At 40.3% G+C, this 16,976-nt stretch overlaps 1 protein-coding gene across 1 annotated transcript; it reads left to right on the top strand.

The window, feature by feature from the left end:
* Positions 1-3,691: 3,691 nt before the first annotated feature.
* dusp10 (dual specificity phosphatase 10) lies at positions 3,692-16,016 on the top strand. The gene is made up of 4 exons (XM_034699639.1): positions 3,692-3,951; positions 5,099-5,919; positions 12,857-13,225; positions 14,708-16,016. Exons 2-4 carry the CDS (start codon positions 5,145-5,147, stop codon positions 14,971-14,973), a joined length of 1,410 nt encoding a protein of 469 aa, XP_034555530.1. The 5' UTR covers positions 3,692-3,951; positions 5,099-5,144; the 3' UTR covers positions 14,974-16,016.
* Positions 16,017-16,976: the final 960 nt, after the last annotated feature.

Raw genomic sequence — 16,976 nt, 5'->3', positions numbered from 1 at the left:
TTAATTAGCATTTGTCACATAATCACACAAGTTTTAATACTTTAAGGAGTAAGAGATATTTTGGGTAGACTTGAATTAGTAACTGAAAATTAGTCTACTGTTAGTTCAAGCCTTGCATTTAAAGTCTGTTACGTAAAAAGGCACAAGATTTATCAGTGAAAGTATACAAAGTATCAACAGTGGTCACTTCATTGGAAACTACTCCATGTGATGGAAACTTTTAGTAACAGTATTTGTTAGTGCTGACTCATCAATATGTAAACATGATTATAATATTGTAGTTGTCTATGATGATGCATGTTGATTTTCTTTGTTTGTCTCTTTTGTTTGTTTTGTTTTTGTTTTTGTCTTGATTTTCCTCTTATTATTAGTATTTCTATTATTACCACTTCTTTGTCTGTCTGTTCTTGTTTTTTGATTGTTGTCCATATTTGTGACTTGTTTACACTGCTACTCTATCTACTCTCACTTGGTCACCCTTTCTTGTAAAACACATTTATTGCACAGTAAAAAAAAATACAAATAAAAAAAATATGATGATGCATGTTTTTACTTCTTCATGTGGGAATAACATACGGCAAAGAGGGGTTAGAATTAAACCTGTGGCGCCCACTGCAAGGACTACAGCCTTTGTACTGTACACTGGGACTTAACTGCAAGGCCAAACCAGCTTCTCTTCATAGGTTCAATGTATGTCACAAGATACATCTGAGAGGCTGAGAGACGATTGTATGAGAGATTACAAAGGAAAACAATTTTACAGATATCTGTATGGGACTTCCACTTAAACAAATAATATATTAAATTATAATTTTATTTTACAACATTTTGTGTTCAATAGACTGATCTTAGTATGTCAAACTGAAAAGAAACCAGTAACATCAGATGTCAGATAAACGTAGTAGGCTAACATTATCTGTTTCTAGCCATCTGTGGTGGAGAATACGTAGCATAAAGTGAAGAAATATCAAGAACTATTTAATTCAAATGAAGTAAGCCAGTAAATTAACTTTCAAAATTAACTTTTGTTGCCAAAAATGTATCATGTCCAAATACTATTTGTTTTTTTTTCATCAGTACATTGATGGTAGCTTTACAGGCCTTTTATCTTTGCCGCTTTTCAAGACAATCCATTTTAAATTCAGGATGTATGTTTGGGTTCTTTGAATAAAAAGCATGAGAATTTAAAATAATCTGGCCAAAACATTATCCACCAGGGTTTTCCAAGAGCCCCGCCCTCAGCTAAGGCCAATACACCAGTATTAAATGTTGGTCAGTGTCACTACTTGTTGGTCACTGGTTGCCCATGCAAAATACAACTGCTTCCTCCATAGAACATGCTTCACCTGTCCAACGAAATTCATTCAACCAGGCCAGTAGTTTTTCTGCAGTCCTGCTCACAGACGAACACATAGCACCAAAAATAACCTCATCTGCAAAGATAATCAGGCTATAACAAAACACACAAAAGCAGTACATTAAAAAGATTCACATTTTGTGTTTCTGAATATTAAACCAAACAAACCTTTGAGTGTCTCCTGAAAGAAAGGGGTTGTTGTTCACCTTCATCACAAAGTGAAACAGGAGTCGGCGAGAATCTGATCTGAATAGGCTTTGATCAGCTGTGCCCATTTATAAATAACTGTACAGCAGGCTAATAATAGAAGCAATAATACATGCCCTGCATTGTTTCTGGCCGCCAATGAGGATAAATAGAGAGCTCAGATTATATTTGGGGTTTAAAGCCAGTGAGACCTTTTCACTGCAACATGGCTGCTGTCATATGGGAGCAAGCAGTCAGCCAAGTTGGCACTCGCGTAATGGCAACTCCTGCCAAAGACACCCACTTATTACCACCAATGATGTTACTTTTCTGTCTCACACCCAGGTCAATGCTGTTGTCCAACACAGACAAGAAACCATGTTCATTTCTATGCTTTTATAATATGACTATGTTACAGTTACAGCAGTTTAAAATTAGTCATTTGGTACACTTTGACGCAAAACGGGAAGGTCAATTCATATTTTTAGACAACATGAGTAAGTGAGGAAGTGGGGTGACAAACTTAAACTGTTTCCAGACATGCCTGGCTTTAATAAAAGATAACAAAAGTGATATTAAGTTGGTTGGGGTATTTCCTTATCAATTGTATTGACACAGCTGCTTTTTTGCCCTTTCATTTTTTCTATTTTTTAACAGCTAACTGATTCAAGTTTTTTATTTGGAGAAGAAAGAAAAACTGGTTTATTCTTGTTTGTGTTTCCTGTTTTGTCATACTGTTTTGTATAACATTCTAAGTTGGAATGAATCATACTTTTAAAGTAACCTTACTGAAACTTCCTTCAGGCACAGTGGGAAATATCAATGTTTCAATGTTAGTAGAGGGCAGACAGACTGTTAACATGTTAAAACTTAAAACAAATTGTAATGCACATCAATAACATGAATTTATGTTGTTCATATATGTTTGCTGCTTTGATCGTTCATAAAGGTGATGGCATTGTCTTGCCAGAATAAAAAAAATGAATAAGACAAGGATAAAATGAATTAGCATTCACATTTTGACATCAGGTTGGTGTTTTGATTGCAGGTCAGAGTTTTAGCTTCAATTATTTGCCAATTTCTTTACTAATTGCTGAGGGATTCCTCAAAAACACAACATATTTATATTAAGATCAGTTGAACTAGGATCACCTTTCTATACTACTTTCTATACAAGTCTGCTTTATTACATGAGTGTGATGATAAATCAGCAAGCATAATGTCTATGCTAATAAATGAATATGATAAAAAGGTCTATAAAGTTGTTATAGTAATTAGCTCATATAATATTGTAATTGACTGTAGTGATTAAGTTAAATTTAGTATTATTAACTCTCACAAAAAGAGCTAATGCGTGCTCTCCACATTTAAAAGTCAATAATTTCAATACCTATTTTTGTTACTTTTAAATGTATACATTTTCCTTTATTTTTTCATACAAACTGGGAGAGAAGCCTATTTTTTCAGTTTTTTCATTTACATTTGAAAACTTCATACAGATAGCTCAGTTTTTATACATTTTCAAAAAACATATTTCTTTTTGATATAGATTCCTAATAAAGTTACATTTTCAAGATATCTCTGATTAGTAGTCATTTTGACTTAGTCAAAGCCACCCAACCTCAGTTGATTGATCATACCAAAAGCTAATATTAGAAAAAATTTATTTTTTACTCATCTTTAATTGTTCAAAAGTGAGTTAGCTGTTTTTTTCAAATGAACTCTTCATTTGTTTTGTGTTTTATATAAGAAGAAGATAAATAACAGAGGTATGTGAAACAGGGAAACTACAGAACTGTGTGAAAATTAAGACAACAACGAAATAAAAAATTCAACAACATAACTTAAGAGAAACTACACCCCTATGATCCTATTATTTTCTCCTGTGCTTCTCCTGTGGCACAAAGTAGACAGATTATAAGTTTATGTTCTTGTTGGCGGCTCTGCTTTACTGTACATTACTAGTTTACGAGTAGCACGTGAAGGCACCGTGTCTTCTTCCTCGAGCCTCCTTGGGAGACTTTTGATTGGCTGCCAGTGACATCATCTCTGCTCGTACGTGGGACTGAAGGCAGTTCAAGCGACAACCTCCTAAAAAACCTCCCTCCTCGGGAGCCACAGAGGCAGACAAGCTCTGCCAAACCCCTCCCACCAGCAGGGCCGGACCTCACTGTACAAAAAGGAACACATTTAATATTTATGAGGTCGCGTATTGGCTCGCGCTCGCGTCAATCCCGCTGCGCAACTTCTGTAGGCTGGCAGACTTCCTTCAATATTATTCTGGGGGAGCAGGGTAAAAGTACTAAAAAATGTTGCCGCTCCACAACACCGGGACGGACTGAATGGAGGCGACGTTGTCCGCGAGCGGAGATTAATAAGCCCCTCTACGGTGCACGCGACACACATCGGTAAGCAGAAATAAAAGGCAAGTTTGGGAATTAGTGTCCAAAGCATGAGTTGTTTAAATGCACAGTCTGGAAGCTACCATGCTTTTCCATAATACATGATTAGAAATATGTGATAACTGCAACAATTTGAAGCTGATGATATCTTATTTTTGAGACAATTATTTATTAATAGTGCGAATTTGTTGTTTTATTAAAGCTGTAATATGTATAATATCCCTCCATTGCGACAAAGTTACAAATCCTAAAATCCTAAATAAAAGCAACCATCTCCTTTTAATCCTTAATTTTTAAATTTAACCAGTGTTGTGAATTTGACATTTTCAGCTCATCTGAGCAGCTCGTCTCGTCCTTAAAGCCATATCACATTCACGGCACGTTCTCATGCCGGTTTCTTCAATGAATTTGGCCATTAATGATTCCTGCTGAACCTGCACCGTGCTCAAAGGATGGCAATGGCCGGGACAGGCGTTGCTCGGCGGGTGTCTTTACATAACATGCCAGCATGACATGCTTTTAAATGCTCAGACTGCTGATCAAAAGGAATTGCCACCCTTCTGTTGATTTTTCATTTATTTATTTATTTTTTTATTGGACCCCGACTTTCCATCTGGGGGAGAGACCAAACTGCGGCGCTGATGCAGTGTTTTATCTTTTTTTTTTCCCTCCCTTGTTATAAAAGCTTGGGATCAGAGAGACCACAGTTGGGATAAAAAATTCAACAGCACACACACACACACACACATACACAAACACAGATACACACATAGCCTTGACACACATACACTCAGACATACAAGTGTACAGTATATGGAGGATGATTCATATTGATTACACTCAAAGTGATTCAGTTACACCAGACTGTGATGATTTCATTGTTTATTATTAGTGGCCGGTCTGTCACGCCTATATTCTCTCACCATGTTGGGTGTAGCCCTGCAGGTGTTGACACTACTAATATTTGGCTTCAGCAGCCGTTTTCTAGTTTGCATGTTGATCAAACAGACACGAGGTCGTCCTTTGTGCTCTCTGCTTTTTCATCCACAGCCTTGATCTGATTCCCTGGAAGCTAAACTCACTGAAACAGACTGTTTTTCCATCAAACATTTTTCTCTTCACCTCATGCTTTCTCTTGTCTCTGTCCCCACAGAGCGGCTTGTTGAGTTCTCCGTAAACGTCCAGCCCTCGGCCTCCCCATGCCTCCATCTCCTCTTGACGACAGAATTGTGGTGGCGCTGCCAAGGCCGATCCGACCTCAGGAACTCCAACTGCGCCTGGACACCAGCTACCTGGACTCCATCTCCAGCAGCAGCAGCAACACAGTCATCAGCACCACCGTGGTGAAGATACGGGCGACGGCCAATCTTGTGACGTATATGCCCTCATCCAAGGGCTCCACGCGCTCGTTGTCGTGTGGATGCAGCAGTGCCAGCTGCTGCTCTGTGACCACCTATGAGAAGGACAGCCCGAGCCTCAGCCACAGCCAGGTGAGCGCCAGCAGCCCCAACCTCAGCTATGCCGGGCCACCTACCTCTATGGTAAGCAACCATGAGGCTTTGAGCGCTCCCACTCTCACCCCTGGCACTCCAAAGGCAGCCCTGAGGGTTATCCACCCCAATGAGCTTGCCAAACGGATGACCTGCTGCCCCATGGGACACCCCATAGGACCCATGCCGGTTATCATTGACTGCCGGCCCTTCATGGAGTACAACAAGAGCCACATCAGGGGGGCTGTGCACATCAACTGCTCTGACAAGATCAGCCGGCGACGGCTTCAGCAGGGCAAGATCACTGTGCTGGACCTCATCTCCTGCCGCGAGGGCAAGGACTCTTATAAGGGCATCTTCTCCAAAGAGATTGTGGTTTATGATGAGAGCACCATGGACCCAAACCGCCTCACGTTCTCTCAGCCGCTGCATGTGATCCTGGATTCCCTGAGGAGGGAGGGCAAGGACCCCATTGTCCTAAAAGGTAACACCGAAGTGGATTCATCAGGGCTTAGGAGCGAGAAAAAAAATCAGGCTTTTTTAATGTAAAAAGGGGATAGAAAGCACAATTTGATCAGCTTCAGCTTGAATATGGAGTGAATGAATCAGTCAACGCATGTGTAATCTATCTGTTCATCCCACTCTCTTGGGCCAGTCTTTACAGATCACTGTTCACTATCAGTCAGGTTCTACTAAAGGTTTCTGCCTGTAGAAAAGAAAGTTGTGTGTAGCTGTTGCCAACTTCCTCATTGGTAGCACACAATATTACATCAAGTAAAGTCAAGAGCTTCTATTTTCTTACAGTTTTAGGAGATACATTTGATTTAATTTGGCACTGGAATAATGAAAAGTGATTGATAGTTTGGTCTCTGAAGAAAGAGGAACTCAGAGAGGAGTTCAAAAAGTTTGGAAAACTAAAATCCTTATCGTCTCTCTATCAAACTTTCTTGGCCCAGTTGGTGGCAGATGGCTGTCCAACAATAAGTCTGGTTCTGCTCAAGGTTTCTGCCCATTAAATATATATATTTTTCTTTGCCACAGCAAGTTTTTTGCTCAGTGGTTAACTTATGTTGGCCCTCTCTAACTCATATCACATACTAATCTTTTGTTGTACTTTAGTGAGGTTTAGGTATAAAAAGATTCATTCAAGGAAATCAAGGAAGGTTTTGTGACAATGTAAACAGATTTGGTGGCACATCAATGTGCAGCGTTGAGTTAAAGCTGGTTAAAGTTTCACCTTTATTGTTTTGGTCAGCTGATTTTGCCTGTAAACACACTAGCTGTAATTTTCCCCCTTGAGTTTAGCACTGAAAAAATACAGCAGTAAGGTCATGACACACAACAGTTTATACACATGAATTCAAGCCTGTGGACACAGAAATATAACAATCCATTCATTTACAGAGTGCAGATTGCAACACAATCAACTCATGACACTTTGCATGAAGAGCAAGACTACACCATATTCTAATATTATTTACAGAGAGCCAAATTAATCCACCAAGGAGCTAGCATGTTACACAAGAGGCAGGTAAAACGTATTCTAACTTATTATTTCAGCCATATTCCACCTGAATGAATGAACGAATAAAGAAGAAATAAGATAGAGAGAGAGAAACAGAAAGAAAATTGGATAAAGACAAACAGACCCCCTCCGCATAAAAAGCATACGCTTTTTTCCCCAGCTTCCTTTGACATATTTCAAGCATTTTCAGAGAGTAAAAAGGCAGTTGTTAGTAAATAATGCAGTCCTCAGAGATAGCAGTCCTTTGGTCGCTGCCATGTTTGCTATCTGTGGTGTGTGTGTGTGTTTGTGTGTGTGTTTGAAGCCGGAGCAGCATGTCGTGTGGGGGGCTGGGCTGCGAGTGTTTCATGAATGCCTGCGAGTCACCGTCTAGCGCCGAGATCACAGCTCCTTGATCTCGTCTCTGCTCTCCGTCCTCTGGTCCTCCTGGGTGCTTTGATGGACGAGGCTGCTCTTCAGTCTCTCATCCTGCATTGGTGTGTGTGTGTGTCTGCAGCTTGCTTCGGTGAGAGGAACACACACACACACACACATACCATCTCGCTCATTCTTCCACCGGCTAAATTCTTGCAAAATGCAAGACGTGTGCTCTTGCTGAGACGAGTCCTTACTCACATCAAGAATGGTCTGTATGTCCCACGCGTCCCCGTTTACATGTTTGATTGAAGCCTATATTCTATCTTACGTAATCCGATTCTTTGGATGATTTAATAAAACATGAACTGAACCAGCCCTTAGCACGAACTGGAGGGGTCTATGCTGAATCATAACTTACATATTTCTTATTCATATTTTATTTTGGGGGAAATTTAGTGCTGATTTAATCTTTATTTATTGAAACACAAAGAACTTTAAAGGAAGCAGATTATGATTAGTACATGAGAGGTGTAATAGTGCCATATTTCAAACATGCTTGTATGAACGTTGAATATTTACAGGCATGTCATATTCTTGATTTATTGGCTTTTGCTTCAGTGGAAACACAAAATGTTCTGTCCCTGCCCCGCTGCAGCTCAGAGGAGTGACATGTTAACATTGAAAATGTCAGAACTGCTATAAACAACGTGTCAGTAGTGATGGAGACAGCAGGTCTGTGGTGCGAGAGGCCCTTTGCTGAGGCAGAAGCAGTAGTTTCTGAGCAGGAACTTGGCCTGTGGCTTACAGAATTGATGGACAGTTTGCCTCTGCGAGTTCAGTTTTTAAGATAATGACAGACGGTCACACTCCACAGATCTCTTCCTGCAGCAATGTGTTTCTTCTTCTTCTGGAGAGTGTGATTCTCAGTTTACGATCCAAAGTGTTATTTATCAGCAGAGTTTAATTTGAACAGAAAGACTTTGGTTCAGTATGAGCCAAAACAGAAAGCAATTTTCATACTTCACCATGTGGCTAGCCCAGGAACTTGACTGTTTGTTGATTGTAGCCAAAAGAGGTTGGCTTACATTTCTAGAGATACTAAATTCAAGGGTTTGTCCTTTTTGGAGATGATTATTATCATCTTTTTTTTTCACTTAAAGCTAGGGTTGGTAGTCACAGAAAACTAGCATGAATTTGAATGTAGCATTTCCTCAGGGCTCCGTCTAACACCTCCCCCCTCCCCTCGAAGCTACTTCAACTCATGTCTCACTCAGCGGTAAGAAAACACCAAAACATTATCACAGTGAAAGTTAAAAACACAAACAAACATGAAATGTACGCGCAGGAGGCGGGCTGAACGGCAGGATGGGTTTTGATTGGTTTCATAACTTGGTTCTTGATGGCAGGGATTGGTTGGTGTATTCCCAGGTTTACTCCGGTTGTAGATAACGGCATTTTTTCACTCTTTTTTAAGAACACATTATGTATTGATTGCCATCGGGACATAAAGATAATTTTAACCAGTGTAACAAAAAAGTGTATCTAAATCTGACTACCAACCCCAGCTTTAAAGCTCCTGAGGGGAGTTTTGAGCTGGTTATGAAAATGCCCAAAAAGTAACACTGATTTCTCTTTTTGACCTACAAAACCAAACAAGGCCATCAGCATTTAGATTGAGTATTTCTATACAGTCCATTTTTGTGTCTGAAACCATCGCCGTAGGGTAGGTGTCAGACACAGTGATGATCCGCAAACTGTCGAAACAGCCATTATTTACATCTTCCCCAGCAAAGAGTTTCATTGTGTGATAAGTTTGAGTGTTAAGGGGCGCTGGTGGCCTGGCGGTATGGGCGCCCCACGTGCAGAGGCTGCAGTCCTCGTTGCGGGGGTCGCGAGTTCGAGCCCCGCCTCGGCCATTTCCTGCATGTCTTCCACCGCTCTCTCCCCGCATTTCCTATCTCTCTTCAGCTGTCCTATCGAATGAAGGCAAAAAGCCCCAAAATATAACTTAAAAAAAAAAAAGTTTGAGTGTTAAAATGAAGCAGGGTTGAATTTTTTTTTTTGTCAAAAACGTGACTCACACATCTTAGCTATGTGTACAGGGGGGGGCACCAGATCTGTCACAACCTGAAAGTTCCTCACAGGATCTATAAGTTCAGCTTAATTTAAAATATGAACACACAAAAAAACAGGTTTGATTTAAAAGGATTCCCAGTCAATCCCCAAAACACAACTAACTAACCCAGCACCTCAAAACAGTTGTATACGCCCTTTAAAAGGCATTACTCTCTATCATGAGTTTAACCTCCTCTGTAAAACCAAGTTATTTGTGGGCGGCACAACTTAAGTACAGTCAGACTTTCCGCTTTAGTAAAACCTATTACTATGAGTACTCTGAAATTGTGGAACAAGGTTTTCACCCTCAGGGTTAGACAGGAACCAAAACAAAGCCTAAAGGAGAGTGAATGTTGATATTTGATAGGAACACTACAAGAAAAAAACACTATTGTTATTTTGTGCTGAACATGCTAACATAACAGCATGTTTCTGGTTGAATGTTTGTCAGAAATGTTTAAATCTACTTCAGACATTTCCTCTATGGAAAGTGACAATGAATGTTGATCAAGGTTTAAACTAAGCATGCAATGGTGGACTAGAGATGTACACATTTAGTCGACTGAATGTTAAATAAAACGTTGACACCCTCACCAGTCTACACTAGAAATACTGGTCGGCTAAATTAATTACTGATATTTTTATTGTTTTAGAAACAAAACAATGTGTTGTTACCAAGTCATAGCACAACTACCTGCCACCAGCCAGGGCTGAAGCTGCTGTAGATGGCTACTGCCACAATGCTATAATACTCTAGTGCCGGGTGCAAGCTAGCACAGATTACAGATGGCGTCTATTTTGTCAGAGTTTTGATGTCAGAAATGGAGATGAAGTTGTATGAAAGCTGTGTTTGGTTTAACTGGCATATCAATCAATCAATCAATCACACTTTATTTATAAAGCGCTTTAATAAATACAAAATAAAAAATAAGTTGCTGAACTGACTGAGGAAACGCTCTCATGATATCTTAATGTGGAAACACTGGAGGTAAAATAAGATGTTAAAACCCGTCACAGGAAAATAAAATCATCAAAATAAATTGAATTTCTAAGATGATAAAACACTAAAATATGAAACCATTAAAATAAAATAAGATGCTATACTTAAAAAAATAAATAAGTACATAAAGAAATAAAGTAGAATAAAAGTGACTACAATTTGAACTAGATAATAAATAAATAAATAAATAAAACTGTTAAGAATAAAACTCAGTTAAAAGCGAGACTATAACCGATCAACAGGAGCATTGTTTAACCAACACAGGCATGTGGACATTAACTTGAAAAGATGACCAAAGACTGGAGGTGCTAACTCTGCTAATGTTAGTTTGACTATGTTTAACCTACACTCTGTGAACTCGTGTGTAGCTGGGTTAAATAAATTGTGCTTGATTTGACTTATTTGTGAGTGTAAGTCAGAAGATAAATACCTGTTTTAACTACAAGGAAATTCACGACCTTCCGTAATAAAAACATTCAGTGTGTGATTATCGTGGCCAAACTACTTCACAAAATTGTCAAAACAGTCGTAAAACTTTTAGAATATCTCTAAATATATACAAAAGAAGGGTCAGTCTGCTTCAATAAAGGATGAAGGAAACATATTAAGAAGCATTTTATGATACAAAGTTACACTACGTGAACAGAGGAATACAAAGCAGATGATTAAGATGCAGTATAAGAACAACAGTCTTTGGCACTCTTTTCTTTTTTTTTTTTTTTTAAACTTTGTTTATTGACTTTTTCACAATTACATAAAAAAAAACCTAACATTTTGCGTACAAATGCACAAATAGAGACATAACACTGGACAGTCAACTTCCCCCCTAAAGAAAAACAAAAACAAACACACAAAGAGAAAGGGAAACTAAAAAATAAAATAAAATGTATATAAGTAAAATAAAGCAATTAAACAACAACAATAATAATAATCATATAATAATACATATACATACAAATATACACATTTTTGGTTGTTATTTTGTCAAGGTCCTTCTCCCATATTGTCAAAAGTGGACCATGAGACAAGTATGAGTGTGAAGGGAGATAAACAGTGGGAACAAACAAAAACAGAGCAAAATAAAAAGTATCATTAAATAAACAATACAAAGGTTGTGTGTAACTAACAATCACTCTCTGGCACTCTTAACAAAGGTATGTGTGTGTTACAGATTTTATATTACACCTAGCACCTACCTAGAGTATTTCTTGGTGTTAACTAGATGAACTATTTAAATGTGCAAAGATCTGAGACACAGCTTTGTCCTATGAGGTCAGGTACAGAATATTTTAAGTTTTGAAAATACCACTGGAAGTCCCCCCCCTGACACTTCATTGACTCTTGTGTCACAGACCCTGTCGAGACTTCCCTTTCTGTACTTTGCTGAAGTGTAAATATAACCATGAAAAGCTACTAAAGTGAGGGGCGGTGTCTTTATCACCGGGTTAATGTTCCTGTTTGAACAATCGGCTGTTTTGTGGTGAAAGAACAGTTCGGCAGTTGGTAAGAGACCTCCACCTGTCTGCTCCTCACAAAGGGGGAAGTCGAGTGATGACCTCATATGGCACGATGTCAACTGCTGCAATGTGAACAATACATGAACTGATACTGTGCGTTTGTGTGTGTGTGTGTCTACTTTCCACTCCTCTCCATCACTCTGCCAAAGGGAAACTTTGGCATCACCAGCGACAGGTGCAAACCAGTTTATTTGGGGAAGTGCAGATGTCCAGCGAGAAGTATATTAAATATGTTCATAAATGTACCTGCACATTAACGAGGGGATTTCTCAAGTGGTTTAGCCAGTGGAAACTTTCTTAGTACCTATTTTTGTTTTTTATGACCAACTCAAAATAGACATGACAGTCAGTTGTTGCGAGTGGAAACACTTCCAATCCCTTTATTTTTACTCTTTCTTCAAACGGAAGGATTCAAATAGAAACCATGCAGTCCATCGATTGTAGATTTCTGTTATGATTTATTGCTTCAAAGCTCTTTCAAAGAAGTTGTCGTTACCTTATCAAATGTAAATGCAAAGTAAACTTGTCCTATTGAGGCGTAACGTTTGCCATGTGGCGGACAGAAGCAGGAGTGCAGTATTTTTAGCATAGAAGACTCCAATGGGAACTGAACCTTTAACCTTAGCAACGTCGGCTTCATGCTCTTTGGTGGGAGATCACAAAGGTCTAATTTGCAATTATGAAAAGAAAAGAGTGTAAAAAGAAAGAAAAGTGAGCTCTAATGAAGCTGTCAGTTACCGGTTTAAGTCTGTGAAGGGGGCATTATGGGAAGAGAGGGCAAAACAGGGAGAGAGTTCAGCATCCTGACTGCCTGGTGGATAAAACTGTCCCTCAGTCTGCTGGTTCTGGCCCGGAGTTGTTTTACCTTTGAGCTGAAGTCACAATGTTTTGGTGTCTGTGTCCACAGGAGGCCTTAGCTGCTTCAGGCAGAGCCACGAGAACCTGTGCGAGCACTCGCTGCACCTTCGAGAAGGCTTGGACTCCACTGCAGCTGCTGGCCTGTCGGGGGCGCTACCTCACTCCCTGCCCTCCACCCCGGACATAGAGAACGCAGAGCTGACACCCATCCTGCCCTTCGTCTATCTGGGTAATGAGCAAGACGCTCAGGACCTGAACGTGCTGCAGCGCTACAACATCGGCTACATCCTCAACGTGACCACCCACCTGCCACTGTTCCACTATGACACGGGCCTCTTCATCTACAAACGCCTCCCTGCCACAGACAGCAACAAGCAAAACCTGCGCCAGTACTTCGAGGAGGCGTTTGAGTTTATTGGTATGATAGTGTTCCCTTCATCTTTTTTTAAATTTTTTATTACAGCTTTCAGTTAAGAATGAAATATTGGTTGTAAAACTCATGGTGGCCTTTTAAGACACTGCAGCCAAGCTTTAAGTGCTTAAACCAAGCGGCAACCTCTGGTCTAAAAATATGAGCCCAATGCGGAAATGTTAAAAACTGCAGTTCTTTGAGGATCTGCTTGAGGCTGGCTCTGGAAGTACCGGAAAACACATACACACCCATTCAAAAAAGCCGATCTTTACAGCAGAAATAAAGATGCTTACAGCCTGGTACAAAAGACGAGTGTAGTCTGGATAGCTCATTTATCGATCGGCACACACTGTAGGGGGGTGGAATTTAGAAGATATTGAGATTACGAGTTGTCCAATGAGAGACACAGCTGACTGCGGGAACACTGTAGCTGTTGGCTAGGAGGCTCAAAGCCTGCATCTTTATGTCACAATGGCTCGACAGCAGCAATATGGCAGCCGCCGCCGATTGGCCTCAAAACAGCGCTTCAGAAATAGATGGTTGACATCACGGATACTACGTCCATATTTTATACAGTCTATGGCCCTCCCCTCCATTTTATATCTGATCGGTCACCCCCAGTGTCACCCAAAATCCCCGACTAGGATTGGATCTTCTTTTCCAGTCTGTAAATAATTAAGCTTCAAAGAAGATTACTTTCAAATCAAACAAATATATACCTGGGAGTATAATCATGTTATGATACTTTCTGCTGCAGTTAAAGTAGACGTAATACGAGGCAGTCTGCTGTGATAGTGACAATGACACAACAAGCTCTTAAATGTTGACACTAGTGTTATAGTGAAGACCACATTAACATAGACCAAGACATGTCCGAGACCAGAGTGCACCGAGACAAGACCAAGACCAAGACCATGACCATATATATCAATGAAAAATCATCTTGAGAGTTAACAAAATAAAAGACTTCTGTTTATTTTATTTAAGTTTGCTTTGAATACAATTAACAGAAACAAACAAGGTTTGGTTTTGTCTTTGTTGCTTTTCTTTTGACTCCTTACGTTAATTTTTTTACAGTAATGACATGGACACAGAGTGCATCAGTGGTGGTCTCGACCGGTCTTGATATAAAATGCGGAGTCCGCCCAGTCCGAGACCGAGACAAGACCGAGTGAAAATGCTTTTGATTTTGAGACAAGACAGAGACCTTAAATAAGCGGCCTCGAGACCGGTCTCGAGACCAAGACCGGTCTTGAGTACCACAACACTAGTTGACACTACAGCTTCATTATTGAGTTCATCATATTGTAGACTTAACTGTGTTCATATGCAGTTGTTTACCCAAATAAATACAATAAAGACAAGTTTTCAGTTGGTATAAGACCCAGACAGACACCTCTTCACTGTAACATCAAACCCTGTTTGAATAATGAACCTTGCATTTACTTAACATGTTCTGTTTTTTTTTTACCATGTTCTTCTCTGCAGAGGAAGCACATCAAGCAGGTATGGGCCTTCTGATCCACTGCCAGGCAGGCGTGTCTCGATCAGCCACCATCGTGATCGCCTATCTGATGAAGCACACCTGGATGACCATGACAGACGCCTACAAGTTTGTCAAAACCAGGAGGCCCATCATCTCTCCGAACCTCAACTTCATGGGTCAGCTGCTGGAGTTTGAGGAGGACCTCAACAACGGAATAACGCCACGAATCCTCACACCAAAGCTGGTCGGTGTGGAAACAGTCGTCTAAAAAAATGAACGCTTCAAACATTTTTACTTACTCTCACCGCTTTTCAAGAGAGGTTCGACTGCTCTATGAGCTGGTTCTGAACTGAGGGAGAATTTTCTTCTTGAATCTCCTCACGCTCATCTTGGGCTCCCTGGAGTAGCAAAGCTCTGGGTCAGTGGTGATAAGAAATGCCAAAAATCTCTACTCTTTGGACCTGGCCGCAGTCCCGGAGGAGGAGGAGTCGAGTTCGAGCGATAGAGAGAGAGAGAGAGGGAAGCGGTCGGTTGGAAGATTTCCATTTGTGACCGCAGAGGGAAAGAAAATTCAGTTTGGGAAAGATACTCTAAGTGCTTGGAGGCAATTACTGAGAGGAGAAACTCTTAAAGCTCACACTGTGGCACACAGTTTCTGTTTGCAGACTCAGGCGGGGTTGGCCGCGGCAGTGCCTGTCAAAAAAAAAAAAAAAAATGAAATGAAGACATGTTTGGTGTGTTAATGTTGTTGTTCTATTTTTATACAGGGGTTTATGGGGTTGACCATGACGAGCCCGCAGCGGCTTACTGTGCAATAATTTCAGAGTGGAATGCAACTGAGACCTTGATCTTATGTGTATATATCGGTGATGATTACAAAACATTTCCAGCTCTTTGCTGAAATGCCATTCTGATGTTAATGTAATACTGTCCTTCAGTTCTATATGTCCATGTCATGCTGTAATATTTAGCGCAGGTGTGTAAAGGACTGAAAAATGACAGGCTTTTTATTTTTTTGAGTGCAGCTTGTTGGTTTTGAACCACACATTGATATTTTGTGTGTTTGTTTCAGCATCTTTGTTTTGCCATTCCTGCATCCACATATACATACATTTTAGCAATATACTTGTTTGACTAGATAGCCATGACAGCTTTTATGTTTAACGCACGGCTGCTGGCAGAAGAGAGAACACTTAAGAGTAATCAGTGAATATTGTAAAACAGGGCTACTGCTTATGAATTGAGGACTTTCACTGCCTGCTTCTTTCTTCTTTTCGCCCCTATCGTCCATAAAAAAAAAGCTCCATTGTAGTGTACTGTACTGTGTTCCTATGCAGCAACATGCCCTTAGTTTTCAGCTATGATTTAATCCATCAAAAGGTAGCAGAGTCAAGGTGCAGACTTCAAACATTCATCTCGTGCGTCACGGTGTAGTGTGACACAGGGCGGTACAGTAGAGCAGCGTGACCCCTTGTCTAATCTTTTGCCAGTCCCTGTTGCTGACACTAAGCTACAGTTAAGTGAGCTCCTCTGCCTCGGCAAAGGCGAGCGCTGCCGTCACGTGCTGTTCTAGTGCCTCTATCAATGCCTTAATTCATGTGTCACCACTGGGCCTGCGCATTCTACAACATCACGTGCGGACGGATGCAGAACGAGGTCAAATTTTTAACTCACCGACTGAAGCAACCTGCTCTTTTTTTGTTGTTGTGTGACAAACGCATTTCACTTTTCAAAGACTTATCTCTGCTATTTCTGATTCACATGCGGAAGTTCAGAAGATTGCATTCAGAGATGCTGAAAAGCCCCGAGGTTGGGAACTGCTCATTATGTAACTCTGATCTCTTGGTGGCATAGGAAGGAGACTCTGAACACTACCATGAATTGTAAAATAAATCTGCACTAAACAGTAGTGAAAAGAGAGAATAAAGATTTTGTGCTTGCCCACATAAAGTAGTTCCCTCTCATATTACCCCCCCCCCCCCCCCCCCCCCCCCCCCATGGCTCATGTTACAAAAATATACATGTAGATAATTACAAAGAGACCGCAACTTGCTTGTGCTGCTGCAGATTTTTGCATTCACAGAACTGAAGCTAAATGTATGCATTTCAGGCCTCGTCAGTTTTTTAACATTTTACTCTTTCAGCCGTCAACAGTTGTACTGAAATAACGACTTAAGGGAAGTTTCTTAGTAATCAGGTGTAATGCATGTGTTGAGACACACACACACACACCACACTTTAAGGATTTTTTATTTTGCTGTGCACGACTAT

The sequence above is a fragment of the Notolabrus celidotus genome, chromosome 13 (genome assembly GCF_009762535.1).
Source record: "Notolabrus celidotus isolate fNotCel1 chromosome 13, fNotCel1.pri, whole genome shotgun sequence".
Classification (NCBI taxonomy): Eukaryota; Metazoa; Chordata; class Actinopteri; order Labriformes; family Labridae; genus Notolabrus; species Notolabrus celidotus.
The sequence above is the reverse complement of the archived record's forward strand: the minus strand, read 5'-3'. Positions and strand labels throughout refer to the sequence as shown.

Bases quoted from the DNA above. Each gene is read 5' to 3' on its own strand.
- dusp10 (XM_034699639.1), top strand. From the start codon at position 5,145: ATGCCTCCATCTCCTCTTGACGACAGAATTGTGGTGGCGCTGCCAAGG. The intron at 5,920-12,856 runs GTAACACCGAAG...CTGTGTCCACAG, and splicing joins GGACCCCATTGTCCTAAAAG to GAGGCCTTAGCTGCTTCAGG. The intron at 13,226-14,707 runs GTATGATAGTGT...TCTTCTCTGCAG, and splicing joins GGAGGCGTTTGAGTTTATTG to AGGAAGCACATCAAGCAGGT.